General features: G+C 46.0%; 1 protein-coding gene across 1 annotated transcript; it reads right to left on the bottom strand.

The window, feature by feature from the left end:
* LOC103648694 (uncharacterized) lies at positions 1-26,798 on the bottom strand. The gene is made up of 3 exons (XM_020548886.1): positions 26,488-26,798; positions 372-639; positions 1-288 (listed from the first exon to the last, which is right to left on the bottom strand). Exons 1-3 carry the CDS (start codon positions 26,796-26,798, stop codon positions 1-3), a joined length of 867 nt encoding a protein of 288 aa, XP_020404475.1.
* Between the last annotated feature and the right edge of the window lie 313 nt (positions 26,799-27,111).

Genomic DNA, 27,111 nt, shown 5'->3' with positions numbered 1-27,111 from the left:
CTAATTCAACACAAAAGCTACAACCAAGAAGATGGCAAACACCAGGAGTACTATTACATTCACACATCCACACACGAGACAAATCAAGCTTCCCATGCCATCTTTGTTCTTGCTAACCATTTCCGTCACCTTGTTCAGATTTTGCTCTAAGCTGTCAATTTTTCCCATGAGCTTAGGAACCTTGGTTGTTGAACCTGCTGCAATGGTGGAGGATACTGACGGTAGATATCCATTATCCTGAAGGAACACCAAATATTCTTCCTCGAACCAAAACCTATCACATGTCCCCTGCATCCAAATTTCAGCAAAGTCAACCACTACAAACAAGAATGAAATATGGGCAATGCAAATTATTCAACCACTTCACTGACATTTCTACGGTTCTTCCTAGGACACTTGAAAAATCTCTTTCCAACGTTATTGGAGTACGTGGTATTAGCAGCAAACACCCTCACATCCTTGCAATCCGGGCACATTATCAACGGCAACCCGGTCACATCATCGATCGGCGCCTCCAGATCAACGCCAATGGGCACAGTTCCTGCAGCAACAACAGCAAGGGGTCTGGGTTCTACGACATCCCTAGCTGTGCTTCGCCACCGAGAGCGCGCAGTTGATGACCAGGCCTGCGACATGACCCTGATTGATGCACATGGGAATGATTAGCAACTATAATTCCAATTGAAAGATGAATAGGGAGGGGATGAGGGTGCCACTACCAACCAAATCCAAGGGGACAAGGAGGGGATTGACGGCACCAGTGCCCTCCACGAGCAGGTGGGGAGTAGGAGCACGCCACCTACCAACCTGATTTAGTCGCGGCGGTCACTGGAGATCCGCGCTCCTCCGGGCGGCCTGGCAGCGGAGCTCGCGTTGCCTCCGCCCAGGCTACCGCGCCGTCACCTGGGGAGACGGGGAGGCAGCTACGCCCGGAGCCTGCCCAACGCCGGCCGTGCACAGCCCAGACGCCACCAGCCGCACGACGCTCGCCCACCGCTCGTCGTCCTCCGCACCGCCAGAGGCCGCCCTCCGCTCGTTTTCGTCTTCGGTGGTGTGGGGGAGATGGGAAAGTGAATGCGGTCAACAGAAAGGGGTACGGTTCTTTTTTGGAAAAAAACATAAAGTGACGCCGCCAAATCATCACATAAAGGCACATCTAAGCGTCATAAAAGTAAAACCGTCTACCGGCTCCTGACAATATATGACGAATCTTCGTACCCTTATGTGACAACAAAAACACTATCGTCATAAAATCTTCATGGCCTCATGAAATTATGACGACTCAAAAAAATTCCATCATATTATGTGACATTATATGACGATAACTGACCTTGTCATTAGGTATTTTGTCATAAAAGGACAAATTTCTTGTAGTGAAACTAAATATCTCATGATTCTTTTCACGGCCCTAAGGTGAACTTCCTTAGGATCAGCTTGGAACCTTGCACACATGCATATAGAAAGCATAATATCCGGTCAAGATGCACATAAATAGAGTAAAGATCCTATCATCGACTGGTATACCTTTTGATCTACGTATTTACCTCCCGCGTCGAGGTCGAGATGCCCATTAGTTCCCATGGGTTTCTTGATGGGCTTGGCATCCTTCATTCCAAACTTGTTAAGTATGTCTTGTATGTACTTTGTTTGGCTGATGAATGTGCCCTCTTGGAGTTGCTTGACTTGAAATCCTAGGAAATACTTCAACTCCTCCATCATAGACATCTCAAATTTTTGAATCATGATCCTACTAAACTCTTCACATGTAGATTTGTTAGTAGACCCAAATATGATATCATCAACATAAATTTGGCATACAAACAAATCTTTTGCAATGGTTTTAGTAAAGAGAGTAGGATCGGATTTACCGACTTTGAAGCCATTAGTGATAAGAAAATCTCTTAGGCATTCATACCATGCTCTCGGGGCTTGCTTGAGCCCATAAAGCGCCTTTGAGAGTTTATACACATGGTCATGGTACTCACTATCTTTAAAGCCATGAGGTTACTCAACATAGACCTCTTCCTTGATTGGTCCATTGAGGAAGGCACTTGTTGGGGACTTGTTCTCAAATGCTAAGAGTTAAGAACAAGGCAACATAAAAAGTGTTAAGTGTTAAAGTCCTTCGTCCTTCGAAGCATTATGTCCCTTCGGGAAATAATGAGTTTCGGACGAAGGTCATAAGAGACATACCTTCGTAAACATAACAAGTAATGACGAAGGATTCATATAAAGCATGAAATATAATATAAGCATTATCATAGAATCATTTCTATTTTATTAACATGGAAAAATAGAAATGATTTCAAATTACAAATGTACCTTCGGTCCTGAGAGAAGATAAAAAGTACAAGCGTGACGCAAAAGCAAATGCCAAGTCAGCGTGAACAGTACGGGAGTACTGTTCATCTATTTATAGACGCGGGACGCAGCCCACGTAAAATTACATTTATGTCCATTACATTTGTCAATGACTTATGGAAATCTGACAAGGCCCACGTAGTCTTTTCATCTTTAAGTCGGTTCCCCTCTCTGCTATCGCGACGAAGCTTCCCTACGCACAGCTTCGGCTGTGCACCATCCTTCGTGGAGCTTGGTAATCAGCCCGTCCTTCGTCTGGTTCAGGCTTCGTCCTGACCGCACTTCATGTTCGTAATTCTGAGTCCGAAGGTACCTGTTCACATAATCCACTTGGAAAACATTGTCAAATCATGTTTTTGAGGACCTTCGGAGGACAAAGGCCCCCAACAGTAGCCCCTCGCAATATTAATTTGTTAATGATAAATTCAGATTGCGATATGGACGAAGGCCTTGAGCCGAAGGTCCGAAAAAACACCTTCCCTTTGCTAGAATAGCAACTTTCACTGATAAGCGGGGTCTTTCAATTTTCAACGCCCTGGGCGTATAAATAAGATCATACCGCAAACTCATTTGGTTCGCACACTTGCCATCTGCTTCGGCCCACTAAATTTTTAGCTCTTGTGCAATAAGATTTGCTGATCTTTTTGATTTTGAAGCTTCGGCCTTGAAAACAGTTTTTTAGTGTTTCCGAAGATGTCTGAAGGTAAGAAGATCCCTGCTGATACGAAGCTGAGTCTCGACGAGGAGAAGAACTTGGGATTCCTTATAGCGATGGCGGAGACTAATACGGAGAAAATCACCAAGGAGATTCTTGAAGGTTTGTCCGAAGATACTGGTGACAGCGACAGTTATGATATAGAAAGTGGAGGGGAAGAATCCGAAGATCGACCATGGCGGCCAAGTCACACGGTTTTCGGGAAAACCACCATTAAGCAGAGTCACATTGATAACATGAGAGGGAGATATTTTCGTGATATATCTATCGTGAGGGCTGATGCTGGAGAAAAGACTTCTCCCACCCCCGAAGAAGATGAAGTCGTGATCTTCCGAAGCTTTCTCAAGGCAGGACTTCGATTCCCCCTAAGCAACTTTGTCATTGAAGTCCTGAAGACATTTCAAGTCTACCTTCATCAACTTACTCCCGAAGCTATCATAAGAATGGGGATGTTTGTCTGGGCTGCGAGAAGCCAAAGTTTAGAACCAAATGCTAAAAGCTTTTACAACATTCATGAGTTGTTATATGAGACGAAGCCCTGGGGGAAGGAACAATATCTCAACAACTTTGGGTGCTACAGCTTCGGTGCCCGCTCCGGGTCAAGCCGCCCTGTGCCAACTTTTCGGAAGAGGTGGCCCGGAGCCTGGATGACTGAATGGTTCTATGTAAAGAATGACTTAACAGCGCAAGAAAATGTCAAGAGTATCATTATGCGCCCCATCTGGCAACGCTTCGGACTTCGAAGGCCGAAGGTTGAAATGGATGAAGCGGCCGAGGAATGCCAAAGAGCCTTCGGCGTAGTCTGCTCTTTTATTGGGACAAGGGACTTGATTCAAGAACATATTGCCTTCAGGGTGTGGCCACTTGCAGGAAAGTGGGAGATGCCGAAGGAGACCATCAAAGAGTCCGACGAAGGCGGACTGGTCAGACTGAAATACACATTCAAATACGGGGATAAATTTGTTGAACCCGATGACGACTGGTTGAAAAACATTGAAACATTAAGTGACGAACTGCTTGGGGCATATTCGAAGGCCGAGAACACTGCGTTATCAGCAGCCTTCGGAGGCCGAAAGAAGAAAAGACTCAACCGGGTATTTGACGCAGTCGGGTTTGTCTACCCTGATTATCACTATCCGATACTGGGTCGCAAAAGAAAGAATACTTCTCTTGCAACAGAAGCTACCACAAGTGCCACTAGTGAGCCAGCGCCGCAAAGGAAAAAGATGAAGGTGCTCACCCACCGAGCGCGTTTTATTGAGCCGGCCACAGTGCCAGAATTTATTGGTGAAGTCTCTTTGGCCTCTGAAGCTACAGAACCAGCTCCAGTGCCGAAGATAGAAGAGAAATCTGAAGCGCCTTCAGCAGAGAAGGCAGAAAAACCGAGAATTGAAGGACAAAAAATATTGGAAATCTTAAGTCCTTCAGCAAATGTCGAAACAAGAAAAATCCAAAAGGGCCCATTGGTGACCCCAAAAAGGAAAAGAATGGTGAACGTACTAGATGTCTTGGAGACAATTAAGTCTTCAAGCACAACTCCAAAGAAGACTATTGATCTTGCTGAAGCGTCTACTGAAGCTTCGAAGCAACAAGCTGAAGCTGGGCCTTCAGAGCCCACCAAGGAACAATCTTTGGAAACCGAAAGAAAAAAAAATAAAAACATCAGAACCATTTTTGGTTGAGGAAATTGACACTGTCGTCCCCGAAGCTCCTGCCAGCACATGCGATTACATCATACGACATGCTTCGGGGAAGAAATTATCTGTCTGCCAACAGACTTATGAAGCCAACTACTATGCCAGAGAGCTAAAATATCCGAAGGGGGCAGTAGTATTCAACGGGACAAAAGAGGATGACTTCCTATACTGCCTGCCTGATAATAAAGAACTATCTGTCTGCCGAGAGATGGCTAGGAGTATGGGGTTCCCGAAGCTCGAAGCTGGATTATGTGCTATGACAAAGGAGGATCTCGCGGACAGTCTTGCGTACAATAGCCTAAAGGTATGGGAATTAGTCGCTTGAAAAAACTTTTTAATACGTAATTCATTCTTTTATTCTTATATGGATACTTTTTCGTATAGGGCTTAATCCTAAGCAACGCATTAAGAGCACAAAAAAGCACCAAAGATGAAAGCCATGAAATTGCGTTCAACAATTTACGCTCCGAAGTTATTAAACTGAGAAACGAAGCTCTAGAAAAAGATAAAATTCTGGTTACATTAGTAGACAAGATAAAAAAGGACGAAGCTGCTGCAAAGGTTCAAGCCGAAGCTCACAAACGCGAAATTAAGGACCTTCAGAAGCAATTGGCCCGGGCGAAAGAAGAACGCATACTTGAAGAAACAAGACGTGAATGCAGCGACCAATGGGCTGATCATTTGGAAGCAACCGTGGAAGAGCTTCGGTCTTCTAAGAAAAAATGCTACGAAAAATCCATGGAAGGCGTAAAGAAAATCAAAACCAGCTTCGCTAGCGTGGGCGCATTTTCCAGTGAAGAGAACTTCTCAAGAGGCGATCCCGAAGGTCCAATAGAATGGATCAGTCACGAAGCAGAGGCCTTCGAGGAAATCCTGAGTAGCCGCGGTGACATCTGCGCTTTTTCGGGCGCCAGAGGAATTGCTACTGTCTTGGAGAAAAAAGGTTGTGAACATGTAAAATCTTTAGCTCAGTCCGAAGCTGCCTTATCCTCCGAAGACATCAAAGACCCCTCGGCCGAAGCAAGCATGGTTGGCGGTAAATTCTTCACTGATATCTGGGACAACGGCGGCCGAGAAATGGCGCAAGAAATTATTCAAAGAAGTGAAAAAGGCATCCATGATGCCAGGAAAGTGGCAGAAGTTGCCGAAGGGCAAATAGGTATTAATTAGTCGCACTTATTGTGTTGTAATTTTTATTTCAAACTTTACTCGCAGTTTGTAATAGTAATGCAAAAATATTCTGTTTCCTCAGAACCTACTGGATCGTCTATTGACCCTCACATCAAAGAGGATGACGAAATCAAACAAATGGCCGAAGCTATCATGGATAAAGTTGTTGAACAACTTCTAAATGAGGCTGCCGAAGTAGTATTAAGAGAAGACTAGATGTTATTAGAAAAAACATTTGAAGTGTGATCTATGTAATATTTTGTACACTTGAATGTGATATATAAGTCCCTTTTCATTATTCAATTCTTTACGATGCATGAAATTCTACATACATACCATTTTTGAGCCTTCGGCGAAAAAACACCTTCCCTTCTTTTCATGCTTCGTGAAGAAGACATTCTCCGAAGCTGTACAATTTCGATATTACTCTGATGAAGCTCATCCATGCTTCGTAAAAACATTCTCCGAAACTGTATTCCGAAGATTATCATTGTATTTCCTCATGACTTTACACAATTTTCACTTTCTCAAAGCGTCCTTTCGAAGGTTGATACGGTGTCCCCTTCTTTTGCCATATGCAACATGATGTATGATGCTTATGCTATGCAAAATGGTGTGATGATGTTATGTTATGCAAATGACGTTTGTTCCGAAGATACACACAAAATATCTCTGTAAACTCTGCATTCCCTTAGGAACGTCTTTGGAGTTTCTTCGCCTTTTACTTAGGCGGTATCAGCGTTGACTTTTCGCTGTAAGCCTCCCTTAGGAGCTTCTTCGCCTTTTACTTAGGCGGTATCAGCGTTGACTTTTCGCTGTAAGCCTCCCTTAGGAGCTTCTTCGCCTTTTACTTAGGCGGTATCAGCGTTGACTTTTCGCTGTAAGCTCTGCATTCCCGTAGGAACGACTTTTGAGCAGAAAACTTACACTGCGCTCCCTTTGGAACGGCTTTTTGTGACTTCATCAACTTACTCTGCGTTCCTTAGAACGACTTTCTGTTGCTTCGAAGGATTTTTAATAATTCGAAGGTCCTCCTTGTTAGCGCAAAAAAATTTTAAGCTTCAGGGACTTAAGCCTGTGAAGAAAATGGGTTTTCCTCGTGGGAAACAACGAAATTATTACATGAAAACTAACAATGTTCTTTGTTTCACAGAAAATAAAACTGAATAGAAAAGACTGCTATCAAAGGTAGGATATGTGTCAATAAATGTGCTTCGACTCTGGCACAGTGCTGTTGACTGTGCGAGCTTCGGATTGTTCTCTGAAGTCCCTTTGGTGTGGGGCATATTGACTCCCTTCTGGCTGTTGACCCTGTTGCAGTGGAGGTGGAGGCGGAGGCTGCTGCCAGGAAGCTTGAGGTTGACTTGCCGAAGCTACAGAAGCTGCAGGGTGGTTGTCTATGTATTGTGGGATGTAAGGTGGATGATACGAAGCAGTATGCATGACCTGCTTCGGCTGAGCTTGTTGAGATGCAGCTTCGGCTATTTCCTTTTGCTTCTGGATTGTAATATGGCACGTCCTGGTGGTATGGCCCTTGCTTTCTCCACAGAACAAGCAAAACAGTTTCCTTGGTTGATCTCCGAATCTTCCGCCGAAGCCCCTGGCGCCTCTGCCTCTTGGAGCTGGTGGCCGGAAGAAAGTTTGTTGTTGCCCCGAAGCCTGTGAGGAGCACTGCGGTCTGTTCTGCTGACTCCCCTTATCATCATTCTGAGTGGAGTTGTGGATGGACCTGACATGCCTCGGATAGGATCTTCCTCCGAAGCCCCTGGTCATTTCAGAAAATCTGAAGGCCTCCTCCCTTCTTTGGCGAAAGTCATTGTCAGCACGAATGTACTCGTCCATCTTTTGGAGCAGCTTCTCCAGGGTCTGAGGAGGCTTCCTAGCAAAGTATTGAGCAGCAGGTCCAGGACGAAGCCCCTTGATCATGGCTTCGATGACAATTTCATTGGGCACCGTTGGTGCCTGCGCCCTCAAACGCAAGAACCTTCTGACATACGCCTGAAGGTATTCTTCATGATCCTGAGTGCACTGGAACAAGGCTTGAGCAGTGACCGGCTTCGTCTGAAATCCTTGAAAGCTGGTCATTAACATATCCTTCAGCTTCTGCCATGAAGTGATCGTTCCTGGCCGAAGGGAGGAATACCAGGTCTGAGCAACACTCCTGACGGCCATAACGAAAGACTTTGCCATTACTGCAGCATTGCCACCATACGAAGACACTGTTGCTTCGTAACTCATCAAGAACTGCTTCGGGTCCGAATGGCCATCGAACATGGGAAGCTGGGGTGGCTTATAGGACGGAGGCCAAGGTGTAGCCTGCAGCTCAGCGGACAGAGGAGAAGCATCGTCGAAAACAAAATTTCCATGATGGAAATTGTCATACCAGTCATCTTCATTGAAGAAGCCCTCCTGATGAAGGTCTTTTTGTTGAGGCCTTCGGTTCTGCTCATCGTGGGTAAGATGACGGACTTCTTCAGAAGCTTCGTCTATCTGCCTCTGCAGCTCAGCTAGCCTGGCCATCTTCTCCTTCTTCCTCTGCACCTGTTGATGTAGCATCTCCATGTCCCTGATCTCTTGGTCTAGTTCATCCTCCTGAATCGTCGGGCTGACAGCCTTCCTCTTCTGGTTTCGGGCCTCCCGAAGAGAGACGGTCTCCTGGTTGGGGTCCAGCGGTTGCAGTGCTGCAGCCCCAGTCGCTGAAGCTTTCTTCGGCGCCATAGCGAGGGTCTATAGCTTCCGAAGGTGTTCAAAAAACTCGAAGTGGAAGTGAGTTCACCGGAGGTGGGCGCCAATGTTGGGGACTTGTTCTCAAATGCTAAGAGTTAAGAACAAGGCAACATAAAAAGTGTTAAGTGTTAAAGTCCTTCGTCCTTCGAAGCATTATGTCCCTTCGGGAAATAATGAGTTTCGGACGAAGGTCATAAGAGACATACCTTCGTAAACATAACAAGTAATGACGAAGGATTCATATAAAGCATGAAATATAATATAAGCATTATCATAGAATCATTTCTATTTTATTAACATGGAAAAATAGAAATGATTTCAAATTACAAATGTACCTTCGGTCCTGAGAGAAGATAAAAAGTACAAGCGTGACGCAAAAGCAAATGCCAAGTCAGCGTGAACAGTACGGGAGTACTGTTCATCTATTTATAGACGCGGGACGCAGCCCACGTAAAATTACATTTATGTCCATTACATTTGTCAATGACTTATGGAAATCTGACAAGGCCCACGTAGTCTTTTCATCTTTAAGTCGGTTCCCCTCTCTGCTATCGCGACGAAGCTTCCCTACGCACAGCTTCGGCTGTGCACCATCCTTCGTGGAGCTTGGTAATCAGCCCGTCCTTCGTCTGGTTCAGGCTTCGTCCTGACCGCACTTCATGTTCGTAATTCTGAGTCCGAAGGTACCTGTTCACATAATCCACTTGGAAAACATTGTCAAATCATGTTTTTGAGGACCTTCGGAGGACGAAGGCCCCCAACAGCACTTTTCATGTCCATTTGATAAAGCTTAAAGCCATGGTAAGTACCATAGGCAAGTAATATACGAATTGACTCAAGCCTAGCTACGGGTGCATAGGTTTCACCGAAATCCAAACCTTCGACTTGTGAATAACCTTTGGCCACAAGTCAGGCTTAGTTCCTTGTCACCACACCATGCTGATCTTGCTTGTTGCGGAATACCCACTTGGTACCTACAACATTTTGATTAGGACGTGGAACTAAATGCCATACCTCATTCCTCGTGAAGTTGTTGAGCTCCTCTTGCATTGCCAACACCCAATCCGAATCTTTTAGTGCATCCTCTGCCCTATATGGCTCAATAGAGGACACAAAAGAGTAATGTTCACAAAAATGAGTGACTCGAGATCGAGTGGTTACCCCCTTATGAATGTCACCGAGAAATGAGTTCACTGGGTGATCTGTTTAAATTGCTTGGTGAACTCTTGGGTGTGGCGGTCTTTGACCCTTTATCTCTTGCTCATCTTCCTTGTCTTGATCAACTTCATCTCCCCCTTGATCATTGTCATCCTCTTGATGTGGCTCATCCTCTTAATCTTCATTTTCATTGTCTTGAGCCTGATCCTCATCTTGAGTTGGTGGAGATGCTTGCATGGAAGATGACGATTGATCTTACGCTTGTATGGGCTCTTCGGATTCCTCAGAACACACATCCCCAATGGACATGTTCCTTAGAGCGACGCACGGAGCCTCTTCATCATCTAGCTCATCAAGATCAACTTGCTCCACTTGGGAGCCATTAGTCTCATCAAACACAATGTCACAAGAAACCTCAACTAATCCAGTGGATTTGTTGAAGACTCTATATGCCCTTGTGTTTGAGTCATAACTAAGTAAAAAGCCTTCTACAGCCTTAGGAGCAAATTTTGATTTTCTACCTCTTTTAACAAGAATAAAACATTTGCTACCACAGACTCTAAAATATGAAACATTCGGCTTTTTATCGGTAAGGAATTCGTATGATGTCTTCTTAAGGATTCGGTGGAGGTAGAGCCGGTTGATGGAGTAGCAGGCGGTGTTAATCGCCTCAGCCCAAAACCGGTCCGGAGTCTTGTACTCATCAAGCATGGTCCTCGCCATGTCCAATAGAGTTCTATTCTTCCTCTCCACTACACCATTTTGTTGAGGTGTGTAGGGAGAAGAGAACTCATGCTTGATGCCCTCCTCCTCAAGAAAGCCTTCTATTTGAGAGTTCTTGAACTCCGTCCCATTATCGCTTCTTATTTTTTTGATCCTTAAACCGAACTCATTTTGAGCTCGTCTCAAGAATCCCTTTGAAGTCTCTAGGGTTTGTGATTTTTCCTGCAAAAAGAATACCCAAGTGAAGAGAGAATAATCATCCATAATTACAAGACAATACTTACTCCCACTGATGCTTATGTAAGCGATCGGGCCGAATAAATCCATGTGGAGTAGCTCAAGCGGCCTGTCGGTGGTCATGATGTTCTTGTGTGGATGGTGGGTACCAACTTGCTTTCCTGCTTGACATGCGCTACAAACCTTGTCTTTCTCAAAATGAACATTTGTTAGTCGCAAAATGTGTTCTCCCTTTAGAAGCTTGTGAAGATTCTTCATCCCAACATGGGCTAGTCGGCGATGCCAGAGCCAACCCATATTAGTCTTAGCAATTAAGCAAGTATCGAGTTCAGCTCTATTAAAATAAACTAAGTATAGCTGACCCGCTAATACTCCCTTAAATGCTACTGAATCATCACTTGTTCTAAAGACAGTAACACCTATATCTGTAAAAAGACAGTTGTAGCCCATTTTACATAATTGAGAAACAGAAAGCAAATTGTAATCTAAAGAATCTACAAGAAAAACATTGGAAATAGAATGGTCAGGTGATATAGCAATTTTACCAAGTCCTTTGACCAAACCTTGATTTCCATACCCGAATGTGATAGCTCGTTGGGGATCTTCGTTTTTCTCGTAGGAGGAGAACATCCTTTTCTCCTCTGTCATGTGGTTTGTGCATCTGCTATCAATTATCCAACTTGAGCCCCCCGGATGCATAAACCTGCAAAATAATTTAGGCCTTTTTCTTAGGTACCCGTTTGGGTCCTTTCACATTAGAAACAAGCACCTTGGGTACGCAAACACAAGTCTTGGAGCCCTTGTGTTTGCCCCCAACATATTTGGCAACTACTTTGCCTGATTTGTTAGTTAAAACATAAGAAGCATCAAAAGTCTTGAATGAAATGTTAGGCTCATTTTGAAAGTCGCCTAGAGGGGGGTGAATAGGCAAACCTGAAATTTATAAAGTTTAAGCACAACTACAAGCCAGGGTTAGCGTTAGAAATATAATCGAGTCCGAAAGAGAGGGCGAAAAACAAATCATAAGCAAATAAGGCGGATGACACGGTGATTTGTTTTACCGAGGTTCGGTTCTTGCAAACCTACTCCCCATTGAGGTGGTCACAAAGACCTGGTCTCTTTCAACCCTTTCCCTCTCTCAAACGGTTACTTAGACCGAGTGAGCTTCTCTTCCCAATCAATTGGGACACTAAGTCCCCACAAGGACCACCACACAATTGGTGTCTCTTGCTTTGATTACAAAGAACTTGGGAACAAGAAATGGGGAAGAAGAAAAGCGATCCAAGCGCAAGAGCTCAAAAGAACACAACAAAACTCTCTCTTTTAGTCACTAATGCTTTGAGTGGAATTGGGACTTGGAGAGATTTTGATTCACTCTATTTGTGTCTTGTATTGAATGCACTAGCTCTTGTATTGGGTGGAATGTCTGAAAACTTGGATACAATGAAGTGTGGTAGTTGGGGGTATTTATAGCCCCAACCACCAAAGTGTTCGTTGGTGAAGGCTGCTGTCGAAGGGCGCACCGGACAGTCCAGTGCGCCAACCACGTCACCCAGCTGTTGGGGTTCGACCGTTGGAGCTCTGACAAGTGGGCCACCGGACAGTCCGGTGGTGCACCGGACAGTCACTGTTCACTGTCTGGTGCGCCTTCTGGCGCCTGCTCTGACTCTACGCGCGCAGTCGCGCACTGTTCAATGTTCTTGTAGCTGTTGCAGACGACCGTTGGCGCAGCTAGCCGTTGCTCCGCTTGGCACACCGGACAGTCCGGTGAATTATAGCGGAGTGGCTCCCCAAATTCCCGAAGCTAGAGAGTTGGAGATAATCCACCCTGGTGCACCGGACATTGTCCGGTGGCACACCGGACAGTCCGGTGCGCCAGACCAGGGCAGCCTTTGGTTGCTTTGCTCCTTTCTTTTTGAACCCTTTCTTTTAACTTTGTATTGGTTTGTTGTGAACCTTTGGCACCTGTATAACTTATAATCTAGAGCAAACTAGTTAGTCCAATTATTTGTGTTGGGCAATTCAACCACCAAAATCAATTAGGAAAAGGTTTTTGTCTATTTCCCTTTCAATCTCCCCCTTTTTGGTGATTGATGCCAACACAAACCAAAGCAAATATATAAGTGCAGAATTGAACTAGTTTGCATAAGGTAAGTGCAAAGATTACTTGGAATTAAACCAATTTATACATTCATAGGATATGCATGGATTGCTTTATTTATTTTAACATTTTGGACCACGCTTGCACCACTTGTTTTGTTTTTGCAAATGTTTTGGAAATTCTTTTTCAAAGTCTTTTGCAAATAGTCAAGGGTATATGAATAAGATTTTGAGAAGCATTTTCAAGATTTGAAATTTTCTCCCCCTGTTTCAAATGCTTTTCCTTTGACTAAACAAAACTCCCCCTCAATGAAATCCTCCTCTTAGTGTTCAAGAGGGTTTTAGATATTAATTTTGAAAGGGGTTATACCAATTTGAAATTATATCAAATATAAGATACCAATTGAAAAACTTCTTCAATACAATTTGAAAAGATTACATTTTTGAAATTGGTGGTGGTGCGGTCCTTTTGCTTTGGGCTAATACTCTCTCCCCCTTTGGCATGAATCGCCAAAAACGGAGTCATTACAGCCCTTAGTCAAACTTTCTCCCTCTTTGGCAAATAATATATGAGTGAAGGATTATACCAAAGTGGAGAGCGATGCGGAGTGACAGCGAAGGAGAAATAATATGATGGAGTGGAGTGGAAGCCTTGTCTTCGCCGAAGACTCCATTTCCCTTTCAATCTATGACTTAGCATGAAATACACTTGAAAACCACATTAGTCATAGCAAATGAAAGAGATAATCAAAGGTACATTAATGAGCTATGTGTGCAAAATATCAATCAAAATTCCTAGAATCAAGAATGATTAGTTCATGTCTAAGTTTTGTAAAAGTTTTCTCATCTAATGGCTTGGTGAAGATATCGGCTAATTGTTCTTTGGTGCTTACATAGGCTATCTCGATATCCCCCCTTTGTTGGTGATCCCTCAAAAAGTGATATCGAATGGCTATGTGCTTAGTGCGACTGTGCTCAACGGGATTATCCGCCATGCGGATTGCACTCTCATTATCACATAGGAGAGAAACTTTGGTTAATTTGTAACCATAGTCCCTAAGGGTTTGCCTCATCCAAAGCAATTGCACGCAACAATGGCCTGCGGCAATGTACTCGGCTTCGGCGGTAGAAAGAGCTATGGAATTTTGTTTCTTTGAAGCCCAAGACACCAGGGATCTTCCCAAGAACTGAGAAGTCCCTGATGTGCTCTTTCTATCAATTTTACACCCTGCCCAATAAGCATCTGAATAACCTATTAAATCAAAAGTGGATCCCCTAGGGTACCAAAGACCAAACTTAGGTGTATGAACTAAATATCTCAAGATTCATTTCACGGCCCTAAGGTGAATTTCCTTAGGATCGGCTTGGAATCTTGCACACATGCATACGGAAAGCATAATATCCGGTCGAGATGCACATAAATAGAGTAAAGATCCTATCATCGACCGGTATACCTTTTGATCTACGGATTTACCTCCCGTGTCGAGGTCGAGATGCCCATTGGTTCCCATGGGTGTCTTGATGGGCTTGGCATCCTTCATTCCAAACTTAGTAAGTATATCTTGCGTGTACTTGGTTTGGCTGATGAAGGTGCCCTCTTGGAGTTGCTTCACTTGAAATGCTAAGAAGTACTTCAACTCCCCCATCATAGACATCTCGAATTTTTGAATCATAATCCTACTAAACTCTACACATGTAGATTTGTTAGTAGACCCAAATATAATATCATTTACATAAATTTGGCATACAAACAAATCATTAGCAATAGTTTTAGTAAAGAGAGTAGGATCTGCTTTGCCGACTTTGAAACCATTAGCAATAAGAAAATCTCTTAGACATTCATACCATGCTCTTTGGGCTTGCTTGAGCCCATAAAGCGCCTTAGAGAGTTTATAGACATGGTTAGGGTACTCACTATCTTCAAAGCCGGGAGGTTGCTCAACATAGACCTCCTCCTTGATTGGTCCATTGAGGAAGGCACTTTTTACGTCCATTTGGTAAAGCTTAAAGACATGGTAAGTAGCATAGGCAAGTAATACACAATTTGACTCAAGCCAAGCTACGGGTGCATAGGTTTCACCGAAATCCAAACCTTTGACTTGTGAATATCCATTGGCCACAAGTCGAGCTTTGTTCCTTGTCACCACACCATGCTCATCTTGCTTGTTGTGGAAGACCCACTTGGTTCCTACAACATTTTGGTTAGGACGTGGAACAAGATGTCATACCTCATTCCTCGTGAAGTTGTTGAGTTCCTCTTGCATTGCCAACACCCAATCCGAATCTCGTAGTGCATCCTCTACCCTATAAGGCTCAATAGAGGAAACAAAAGAGTAATGCTCACAAAAATGTGCGACACGAGATCGAGTGGTTACCCCCTTATGAATGTCGCCGAGGATGGAGTTCACAGGGTGATCTCGTTGTATCGCTTGGTGGACTCTTGGGTGAGGCGGTCTTGGACCCTCATCATCTTCCTTGTTTTAATTATTAGCATCTCCCCCTTGATCATTGTCCTCCTCTTGAGGTGGCTCCTCTTGATCTTCATTTTCATCATCTTGAGCTTGATCCTCATCTTGGGTTGGTGGAGATGCTTGCATGGAGGAAGATGGTTGATCTTGTGCATGTGGAGGCTCTTCGGATTCCATAGGACACACATCCCAATGGACATGTTCCTTAGCGCGACGCATGGAGCCTCTTCATCATCTAGCTCATCAAGATTAACTTGCTCTACTTGAGAGCCGTTAGTCTCATTAAACACAATGTCACAAGAAACTTCAACTAGTCCAGTGGACTTGTTAAAGACTCTATATGCCCTTGTGTTTGAGTCATAACCAAGTAAAAAGCCTTCTACAACCTTGGGTGCAAATTTAGATTTTCTACCTCTTTTAACAAGAATAAAGCATTTGCTACCAAAGACTCTAAAATATGAAACATTGGGCTTTTTACCATGAGGAGTTCATACGATGTCTTCTTGAGGATTCAGTGAAGGTAGAGACGGTTGATGGCGTAGCAAGCGGTGTCGATTGCTTTCACCCAAAACCGGTCCGAAGTCTTGTACTCATCAAGCATGGTCCTTGCCATGTCAAGTAGAGTTCTATTCTTCCTCTCCACTACACCATTTTGTTGAGGCGTGTAGGGAGAAGAGAACTCATGCTTGATGCCCTCCTCCTCAAGAAAGCCTTCTATTTGTGAGTTCTTGAACTTTGTCCCATTATCGCTTCTAAACTTTTTGATCCTTAAGCCGAACTCATTTTGAGCCTGTCTCAAGAATCCCTTTAGGGTCTCTTGGGTTCGTGATTTTTCCTGCAAAAAGAACAACCAAGTGAAGCGAGAGTAATCATCCATAATTACAAGACAATACTTACTCCCGCCGATGCTTATGTAAGCTATCGGGCCGAATAGATCCATGTGGAGTAGTTCAAGCGGCCTGTCGGTCGCCATAATGTTCTTGTGTGGATGATGAGCACCAACTTGCTTCCCTGCTTGACAGGTGCTACAAATCATGTCTTTCTCAAAATGAACATTTGTTGGTCCCAAAATGTGCTCTCCCTTTAGAAGCTTATGAAGATTCTTCTCCCAACGTGGGCTAGTCGGCGATGCCAGAGCCAACCCATGTTAGTCTTAGCAATTAAGCAAGTGTCGAGTTCAGCTCTATTAAAATTGTCGGTACCCTCTTCTACAGTATGAAGGCGATGTACATGAATGACGTCTCCAGGTCACATGGAGAACGGCACCCGACCCCACCACATGGGCAGGTCTAAAGGCACCACGTGGCAAGGAAAGGTAATACATCCCAGGATGCATCATTGGGTCCGGACCCCCACAGTAGGACACTGGACCCCTGTGCGTACAATTCCAAAGCTCCCAAGAAGGCATGTCGGGTCCCTCGGGTAGGCCCCAGGTCCCTCCAAGTAAGGTCCGGGCCTTAGCAAGGTCCCTGTTGGGGGCCTTCGGCTTCCGAAGGTCCTCAAAAACATGATTTAACAATGTTTCTGGAGTATGATACATGAACAGGTACCTTCGGACTTAGGTCAAAACCACAGTGTGAAGAAGCACAAAGAATACGAAGAATGGCGCAGAGCCGAAGCTATGCGCAGAGGAGCTTCGGCGTGATAGCAGAAAAGGAAACCGGCTTAAAGGGGAAAAGGCTATTTAGACCCCGATGGATTACTATAGAGTTATTAGCAAATGTAAAGGGCATGGGTGTAATTTTACATGGGCTGCGTCCCGTGCCTATAAATAGATGAACAGTGCTCCCGTACTGTTCACGCTGACTTGGCATTTGCTTTTGCGTCACGCTTGTACTTTTGTCTTCTTTCAAGCCGAAGGTACATTTGTAATTTGTTATCATTTCTATTTTTCCTTAATAATAAAATAGAAATGAGTTAATAATAATATTTAAGTTTTTATGTTATTACTCATACTTTATATGAATCTTTCTTCATTATTTATTGTGGTGATGAAGGTATGTCCTTCATAACCTTCGTCTGAAACTCATTATATCCCAAGGGAAATAATGCTTCGAAGGACGAAGGACTTTAACGTTTAACAATTTTTGTGTTGCCTTGTTCTTAATTCATAGCATTTAAGGACAAGTCCCCAACATTGGCGCCCACCTCCGGTGAACCCTTTTTGACCACCTTCGGCAAACATCGACCTTCGTCATGCCGCCAAAGAAAGCTTCAGCGACAGGGACTGCCGCTCTGCAGCCGCTGGACCCGAACCAGGAGACCCTTTCTCTTCGAGAGCCCCAAAGCCAAAAGAGGAAGGCCACCAGTCCAACACCCCAAGAGGATGAGTTGGACCAAGAGATCAGGAACATGGAGATGCTTCATCAACAAGTGCAAAAGAAGAAGGAAAAAATGGCTCGGCTAGCCGACCTACAAAGGTAGATTGACGAAGCCACTGAAGAAGTACGTCATCTTACTCAAGATGAGCAAAACCGAAGGCCCCAACATAGAGAGCTACACCAAGAGGGCTTTTTCAACGAGGATGATTGGTATGAGGATTTCCATCATGGAAATTTTGCTTTTGATGATGCTTCTCCTCTGTTAGCAGAACTGCAGGCTACACCTTGGCCCCCATCTTACAAGCCACCCCAGCTCCCCATGTATGACGGACACTCAGATCCACAGCAGTTTTTGATGAGCTACGAAGCTACCATATCTTCATATGGAGGCAATACTGCAGTCATGGCGAAGTCTTTCGTCATGGCAGTCAAGAACGTTGCACAAACCTGGTACTCCTCTCTTCGGCCAGGAACAATCACATCATGGCAGAAGCTGAAGGACATGCTGATCACCAGTTTCCAAGGGTTTCAGACGAAGCCGGTTACTGCTCAAGCTTTGTTCCAGTGCACGCAAGATCATGAAGAATACCTTCAGGCGTATGTCCGAAGGTTCTTGCGTCTGAAGGCACAAGCGCCAACAGTGCCCAATGAAATTGTCATTGAGGCCATGATCAAGGGGCTTCGGCCAGGACATACGGCCCAATACTTCGCCAGGAAGCCCCCTCAGACCCTGGAGAAATTGCTTCAGAAGATGGATGTATACATCCGCGCTGATAATGACTTTCGGCAGAGAAGGGAGGAAGCTTACAGGTTCTCCGAAATGACCAGGGGCTTCTGAGGGAGAGTCCACCCAAGGCACGTCAGATCAATCCACTCTACTCAGAATGACGACAGAGGAGATCAGCAGCAGAGGCCGCAATATTCCTCCCAGACTTCGGGGCAGCAACAAAGCTATCCTCGGCCTCCAGCTCCAAGGGGCAGAGGCGCCAGGGGCTTCGGTGGAAGGTTTGGGGATAAGCCCAGGAAAATTTATTGCCTATTCTGCGGTGAGGACAAGGTCCATACTACAAGGATGTGCCATGTCACCAGAAACAGAAGGAGATAGCAGAAGCTGCAGCCCAACAGAACCAGCCAAAGCAAGTGATGCATACTGCTTCGTATCATTCACCGTACATACCAGAGTATGTGGGTAACCATCCTGCAGCTTCTGTTGCTTCGGCAAGCCAACCTCAGGTATCTTGGCAACAGCCTCCACCACCAATGCAACCCGCATATCCCCAAGGCCAGCAGCTAGAAGGGAGCCAGCACACTCACCAGCAGCGATACTTCAGGGAGCAGTCCGAAGCTCGCACAGTCAACAGTACTGTGCCAGAATCGAAGCACATCTACTAAGAGATATCCTACCTCTAAAACAGTTTTTGCGTTCATCATCATTTTTTTAATAAGGAACAATCATTGAAAGCCTAGTTCTTTTGTTGTTTTCAATTTTTTGTAATAGCTTCATAATTGTCATGATATAATAAACCTTCTTCACAGACTCACGAAGTTCCAAAAGTCGGCGAACCACGAAAGTTGTTTTCAAGAGAACGTGGGGTTTACAATCATATTACAAGTTTTGCCGAAGCAACAAAAAGTCGTTCTAAGGAACGCAGCGTAAGTTTTGCCGAAGCAACAAAAAGTTGTTCTAAGGAACGCAGCGTAAGTTTGCCGAAGCAACAAAAAGTCGTTCCTAAGGGAGCGCAGCGTAAGTTTTCTGCTCAAAAGTCGTTCCAAAGGGAATGTAGAGCTTACAGCGAAAAATAAACGCTGATTCCGCCGAAATATAAGGCAAAGCGCGAAAAGTCAACACGAATACCGCCGAAATAGAAGGCGAAGAAGTTCAAAAGACGTTCTTAAGGGAATGCAGAACTTACAGCGAAAAGTCAACGCTGATACACCGAAAAATAAGCGGTGAAGCCGAAAAATAAACGGCAAAGAGATTGTGTATTCTACTGTGGGAATGTGTGTGTATCTTCGGCACAAATATCATTCTGCATAGCATAACATCATTACATCATTCGCATAACATAACATCATACACCATATTGCATCAATGGCACAAGAAGGGGATACAATGTTAATTTTCGGAAATTGCTTCGAAGAAGTTGTGCCAAGGCACAAAATAAGTTTTGAAGAAGTACAGCTTCATCAACTCTAATATGAAATGAGATCTATTGCTTACAAAGTATAATGTTTTTACGGAGATTGGATGTTTTTACGGAATATGGATATCTTCACGAAGCATGAAAAGAAGGGAAGGTGTTTTTTCGCAGATGGCTCAAAAACGGTATGTACGTAAAGTTTCATGCATCGTAAAGAATTGAATTGCAAACAGCTTATATATTACATTCAAAACTATAAAATGTTACATACTTTGTTTAGCAAATATTACATTCCAAATGTTTTTACAATAACAGCTATTCTTCTTTTAAAACTGTTTCCGCAGCTTCGTTTAGCAGTCGAGAAACATCTCCGTCCATAATAGCTTCGACCACTTTAGTAATTTCATCTTCTTTCTCTGCTTCTGGGTCGGCCATTGACTCGAAGGGCTCTGGAGGAGGAGATAGTTCAGCTGCGATACAAAACGTAAATAAGTTTGAAGTCACAGAAATAAAACATAAAGCTGAAAACAATTAGGCAATACCTATCCGTCTTTCGAGTTCCGCAGCTTTCTCAGCTGCCTTTGTTGCTTCTCTTGTATCGTGAGTATCTTTTTCGCACTTTTTTTATTATCTCATGGGCTATCCCTCGGCCGCCATTTCCCAAATGTCAGTAAAGAATTTTCCGCCAACTAAGCTTGCTTCGGCCGAGGGATCCTTCGTGTCATCAATAGAGAAAGCAGCTTCGGCTTGGGCCAGAATCTTCACGTGTTCGCATCCTGCCTTCTCCAAAATAGCCGCAATTCCCCTGGCACCTAAGAAGGCGCACACATCTCCACGGCCACTCAAAACTTCCTCAAAGGCTTTGGCTTCACCATTGATCCATTCGATTGGACCTTCGGGATCACCCAGTACGAAGTTGTCTTCATTCGAATATGCGCCAATATTGGCGAAGCTGGTTTTTATCTTTTGTACACATGCTATAGATTTTTCATAGCATCTTTCTTTTGAAGAACGAAGCTCTACAACTGTTTTTTCCCAGTAATTTTTCCAGTAGTCACTGGCGTCTCGGTCAGCTTCGGCGATAGCACATTTTAACTTCGCTCCAGCCAGCTATTTCCGAAGATCTTCAATTTCACACTTCTGGGCTTCAGCTTGGGCCTTGGAAGTAGCTTCGTCTTCTTTTATTTTATTCACCAATGAGTTTAATATTTTATCTTTTTCAAGACCTTCGTTCCTTAGTTCAATTACTTCGGAACGAAGGTTGTTCAAAGCTATAGTGCATCCTTCGTCTTCAGCACTTTTTTGCGCCCTGAGGGCGTTGCTAAGAATTAGGCCCTGCAAAAAGAAGTGTGGTATTAAGTATAAGCAAATAAAACAAATCTTGGTTTTTTAATACAAAAAAATTCATTCTCATACCTTTAAGCTATTATATGCTAAGCTGTCAGCCAGTTCATCTTTCGATAGCACCGAAAGCCCATCTTCTAGCGTCGGGAATCCAAAGCTTTTGCTCATCTCCCGGCAGACAGAAATTTCCTTGCTGTCTGGGAGACAATACAAGAAATCTTCTTCTCCGCTGCCGTTGAATATTAATGTCCCCTTTGGATATTTTAATTTCTGAGCATAATATTGAGCTTCTCGCTTTTCCTCTTGAGATAGCCTTTTGCCCGAAGCATGTCGTACAATATAATCAGGTACTCCGGAAGATGCTTCGGGAGTTGAAGAGACAGTTTTTTCAGGCAGAATTTGCTTTGTAGCCTCTTTTTTCGTTTCTTCTTCTCCGGTTTCCAAGGATTTCTCCTTGGCGGGCTCTGAAGGCCCAGCTTCGGCCTCGGTCTGGCTCTTTGCAGCTTCGGCTTCGAATGGTTTTGTCTCAATTTGCATTTTTGACGCTTTGGCAGTTTTCCTCGGAGTGGTGCTTGAAGACTTTATTGTCTCCAACACATCTAGTACATTGACCATCCTTTTTCTCTTAGGAGTCGCCGTGAGATCTTTTTGTGCCTTCGGCACTGTCATTCCTGCTGAAGGGCTTATAACTTCTAATACCTTTGTTTTCTCGACCTCTATCTCTTCAATATTATCGGCCTTCGGCATCATAGCTGGCTCTTCATTCTTCTGTGTAAGAGCAGGTCCTTTGGCTTCAGTAGCCGAAGAGGTCTCACCACCAAATTTGAGCACTGTGGCCGGTTCAATGAAGCGCGGTCGGTGAGTAAGGACCTTCACCTTTTTCCTCTTTGGCGCGGGCTCGCTTAGAGCAGCTGAAGCATCACCTTTCCTAGAAGTTGCACTTTTTATCTTTTGCCCTTTCGGCGGGTTATCTTTTGCCTTTGAATATGGCCCAATAGCATCGAAAACTCTATTCGGCCTCTTCTTCTTCCGGCCTCCGAAGGCCGCAGATAACGTGTTATCTTTTGCCTTTGAATATGGCCCAAGTAGTTCATCGCTTGTAGCTTCAATACATTTCAGCCAATCATCATCTGGCTCAACAAACTTACCTTCATATCTGAAGGTGTATTTCAACCTAACCAGCCCACCTTCGTCACACTTGCAAATAGTTTCCTTTGGCATTTCCCATTTCTCTACAAGTGGCCACACTCTGAAGGCTATGTGCTCCTGGACTAAATCCCTTGTCCCAATGAAAGAGCAAACTATGCCAAAGGCCTTTCGGCATTCTTTGGCTGCTTCATCAATTTCCACCTTTGGTTTCCGGAGGCCGAAACGCTGCCAGATAGGGCGCATGATGATCTCCTTAATATCCGCTCGTGCTTTTAAATCATTTTTCACATAAAACCATTACTTCATCCAATCTTCGGGCCATCTCTTCCGAAAAGTCGGCACGGGGCAGCTTGACCCAGAGCGAGCAACAAAGCTATAGCAGCCAAAATTAATATTGTATTGCTCTTTGCCCCAAGGTTTCGTCTCATATAACAGTTCGTGCATACTATAGAAACTTTTTGCATTTGGCTCCAAGCCCTGGCTCCTCATGGCCCAGACGAAGATTCCCATTCTTATGATTGCTTCGGGAGTAATTTCATGAAGGTAAACCTGATATATTTTTAAAACTTCAACCACAAAATTGCTTAGGGGGAACCAAAGCCCAGCCTTGAAGAAGCTTCGGAAGATCACGACTTCATTCTCTTCGGGAGCAGGAGAAGTCCTATCTCCATTGTCAGCCCTCACGATAGACACATCTCGAAAATATCTTCCCCTCATATTGTCGAGATGAATCTGTTTAATAGTTGATTTTTCGAAAACTGTATGACTTGGTCGCCAAGGTCGATCTTCGGAGTCTTCACCACCGCTTTCCACATCATAACTGTCACTATCACTGGTGTCTTCAGATAAACCTTCTAAAATCTCTCTAGTAATCTTCTCTGTATTTCTCTTCGCTATTGATTCAAGAAAGCCAAGATTCTTCTCCTCAGAAAGGCTCAGCTTCGTTTCAACAACAACTTTCTTGTCTTGAGACATCTCTTCAAAAATGTTGAAAATGTGCTCTTAAGGCCGAAGCTAAAAAATCTAAAAAGCCAGGCAAAGCGTTTGTAGGCAAGAGCTAAAATTGAGCAGGCAGAGCAGATGGCAAAAAAGCGTGCCAAATGAGCTCGCGGTGCGCTCTTATTTATACGCCTAGTACGTTGCAAGTGGGAGGGCCCCGCTTGTCATTGATTGTTGCTATTCTAGCAAAGGGAAGGTGTTTTTCGGACCTTCGGCTTAAGGCCTTCGTCCATATCGCAATATGAATTTATCATTCTAACAAATTAATATTGCGAGGGGCTACTGTTGGGGGCTTTCGGCTTCCGAAGGTCCTCAAAAACATGATTTAACAATGTTTCTGGAGTATGATACATGAACAGGTACCTTCGGACTTAGGTCAAAACCACAGTGTGAAGAAGCACAAAGAATACGAAGGATGGCGCAGAGCCGAAGCTATGCGCAGGGGAGCTTCGGCGTGATAGCAGAAAAGGAAACCGGCTTAAAGGGGAAAAGGCTATTTAGACCCCGATGGATTACTATAGAGTTATTAGCAAATGTAAAGGGCATGGGTGTAATTTTACATGGGTTGCGTCCCGTGCGTATAAATAGATGAACAGTGCTCCCGTACTGTTCACGCTGACTTCGCATTTGCTTTTGCATCACGCTTGTACTTTTGCCTTCTTTCAAGCCGAAGGTACATTTGTAATTTATTATCATTTCTATTTTTCCATAATAATAAAATAGAAATGAGTTAATAATAATATTTAAGTGTTTATGTTATTTCTCATACTTTATATGAATCTTTCTTCATTATTTATTATGGTGATGAAGGTATGTCCTTCATAACCTTTGTCTGAAACTCATTATATCCCAAGGGAAATAATGCTTCGAAGGACGAAGGACTTTAACGTTTAACAATTTATGTGTTGCCTTGTTCTTAATTCATAGCATTTAAGGACAAGTCCCCAACAGTCCCGGGACGGGGAGGACCCCGGCTTGAGTAAGGGTCCGGTGCTGACACGCGTCTAGGCCCTACCCTGCGCTCCTCGCTCAGGCAGAGACCTGTTGCTGCCACGTGGCTTGTGGCCCGTGACATAAGCCAACGGCCTGGGCCTGACACGAGGCCCATGACGCCGCGCAGCCTCTGCATTTATTGCAGAGAGGACGCGCCGCCTGCACCACGCTGACGGGCGACGTGCCCTCTCAGCATTTAATGTGTCCTGTCCAATCCGCTGCCAGGCGACGTCAGGGTCTCCTAGCAGACGGCGCGCGTGTCCAGTCTGTTGACAAACAGTGCGCCCGTGCTGAGCGGCGCACTGAGCTCATCATCCCTTCTATGAGAAGCCTCCCCTGCACGTCGAAGATGCGCAGATCTCGGGTGTCAGGGCACGAGAAGATCGCTCCAGCAGCAAACATTTGTAGCCCCAAGTGCTATACCCTTTATGTTCCTAGGCCCACACGTCGGGGCCCAGAACCTTTGTGTATGCCCCCCTTCAGCTATAAAAGGAGAGGCATGCGACGTTACAAGACAGATCCAATCTTAGGCTCACTCAGACACTCACAAGTTCATACAAGCTCTCAAGCAATACATCACACAGTGGAGTAGGGTGTTACGCTCCGGCGGCCCGAACCACTCTAAATCCTCGTGTGTTCTTGTGATGTTCCCATTTTCCGACTAACAAGCAAAACGCCTAGGCCCCTCCTCATCTTAGGATTTAGGGCGGGTGCACTCCGCCACCCGGCCGGAGATTTCCTCTCCGACATTTGGCACGCTAGGTTGGGGGCTAGGCATTAGGTTTTTGCTTGTTTCCTTGCTCGAGCATGATGGTGAAAATTGTTGAGCACCGTGCCGAGACTTCGGTAGATTTCGCGGTGGAAGGAGAAGCTGCTTCTTCCACGCCACAAGTTCCCAACCGCCCTGTGCCAGGCACTGCTGCTGTGCACGTCGCACGGTAGCACACGGCTGCAAAAACGTCACGGGCTCCATCGAGGGCGACTCCGGGGGCATTGTCAGCAGCCAGGGAGTTGTTGCGACACCCTCCAAGCTCCACGGCCTCACTAGGGGCCATGAAACAATGGCGGGACAACGTCGACCGACTACTCGGTATGGCACATTCTACCTCGACCAGGTTGAGGACACGGTCATCCCGGCGCCAACACGAGGCATGAGCGTCTGTGCGCTCGCCCTCTGTAAGGGGCGCACAGACCAATGATCTCCGGGCAGAGCTCGACCGCAGGCGTGCGGGAGAGGATGCCCGGGTCTCTTTGGAAAGGGCGCGCGAGCGCCACCAGAACATCGGTGGTCGCAACCTCGATCAAGACTTCGCTGCGGTTGCACCGTAGACACCAATGGGCACCCGGTCCCAAACGGGTGTCCCCTTGGCCAGTGTGGGTTGCGCCGCCCCCACAGATCATCTCTGTGCGACGTCATGGCCACCCAAGTTCCGGCCACACCTGCCGGAAAAATACGACGGAACATCGAACCCGTCGGAGTTCCTGCAGGTGTATGTGTAACACCCTGAATTTGGGGGTATAAAATTTCTTTTCCAATATCCACCAAATTCAGGTGTTACCCTCTCTTTTCCTTGATCTTTCTTTTCTTTTCCCTAAATAGTGGGGAATTATTTTGTATTATATCTACGTGTAAGCCTAGTAAATTAAAACCCTATGAGTGCTTTGATTGTCGCATCATGCTGGCGTACACTTTCACTTTGTTTGATGAGTGATTCTGTGGAGCATGGGTTTAATAAGGAATTCAATTTAACACCGTGAAGAAAATAGGAAAGAACAAAAGATAAAGAAAATGGAAAATAGAAAGGAGCCCCCCTTCTCTCTTGGGTCGGCTCTTTGGCAGGCCCAGCAGGCCCCCCTCCTTCCCCCTTTCCCCTTGGGCCGGCTGGCTCGGCGGCCCAGCCGCCCCCTCCCCCGCGCGGCCCAGCCGGCGGCCCAGCTCGCCCCTCCCCCACACGGCCCACCTGGCCCATCCCGCGCGCAGCAGCCCCACCCCCTTAACCCTAGGCCACGCCCTCCCCCAGCCGCCGCCGCCACCCCCTCTGGTGGGGCCCGCTCGTCAGCCCACCCCCTTTCCCCTACCTCCTTCTCTCCCTCCCCGATCCCGCGCACATCCCTCTCTCTCCCTCGACGCCGCTCGCCCTCGCCCTCCCTCTCCCCGCCCCTCCCCTCGGCTCGGCCGGACACGGCGGCCCCGGCGGCCCTGGCGGCCCGACGCGGGTGGCCTGGGCGCGGTTCCGGCGCGGGCACGTCCCGGCGCGGGCGCGTGGCCCCTGCGCGGGCGCGCGGTCTCTGCGCGGGCGCGCGGGCGCGCGGTCCCTGCGTGGGCGCGGCTTCGGCGCGGCACCGGCTCGGCGGCCCGGCGCGGCCAGCTCGGCGCCCCCTGCAGTGCGGCCAAGAGGGCCGGCGTGGTGCGCGGCCGGCGTGGCCAGCGCGTGGCGCGCAGCCGGCGTGGTGCGTGGCCAGCCCGCTCGCGGCGCGTTCGCAGCAGCGGCCATGGCGCGGCAGCCTGCCCGGCGTGGTGGCTCGCGGCCAGTGAGCGCAACGCGCGCGGCCTAGCTCCCAGCCCGCTGCCGAGCCCTCCCCTGCGCGCATGTCCCGCGTGCCCGAGCGTCCGGCCCCCCGGCTCCCTAGCCCGTCGCGGTGTGCTCCCAGCGGGTCCTGGTCGGCACCCAACCATCGTGATCGACCGAAAGACCACCTTCGTCGAACTCCTTCTGTCGTGTTGGTCCTCATGTGCGCAGTGGAGAACGAGAAGAAGAAGCAATCATCCTATTCGTGAGTGAGGTTGTTGTGGCCGCATGAGATCCT

Source organism: Zea mays, chromosome 2, assembly GCF_902167145.1.
Source record: "Zea mays cultivar B73 chromosome 2, Zm-B73-REFERENCE-NAM-5.0, whole genome shotgun sequence".
In the NCBI taxonomy this organism is placed as follows: Eukaryota; Viridiplantae; Streptophyta; class Magnoliopsida; order Poales; family Poaceae; genus Zea; species Zea mays.
Note: the sequence above shows the minus strand (reverse complement) of the source record. Positions and strands in the feature narration are given on the sequence as shown.

Excerpts from the sequence above, each read along its gene's own strand:
- LOC103648694 (XM_020548886.1), bottom strand. The coding sequence starts at position 26,798 with ATGGCCGCTGCTGCGAACGCGCCGCGAGCGGGCTGGCCACGCACCACG. Across the intron at positions 640-26,487 it reads CCAGGGCCGCCGGGGCCGCC|GGTCATGTCGCAGGCCTGGT; the intron begins GTGTCCGGCCGA and ends TGCATCAATCAG. Across the intron at positions 289-371 it reads CTAGGAAGAACCGTAGAAAT|GGGACATGTGATAGGTTTTG; the intron begins GTCAGTGAAGTG and ends ATTTGGATGCAG.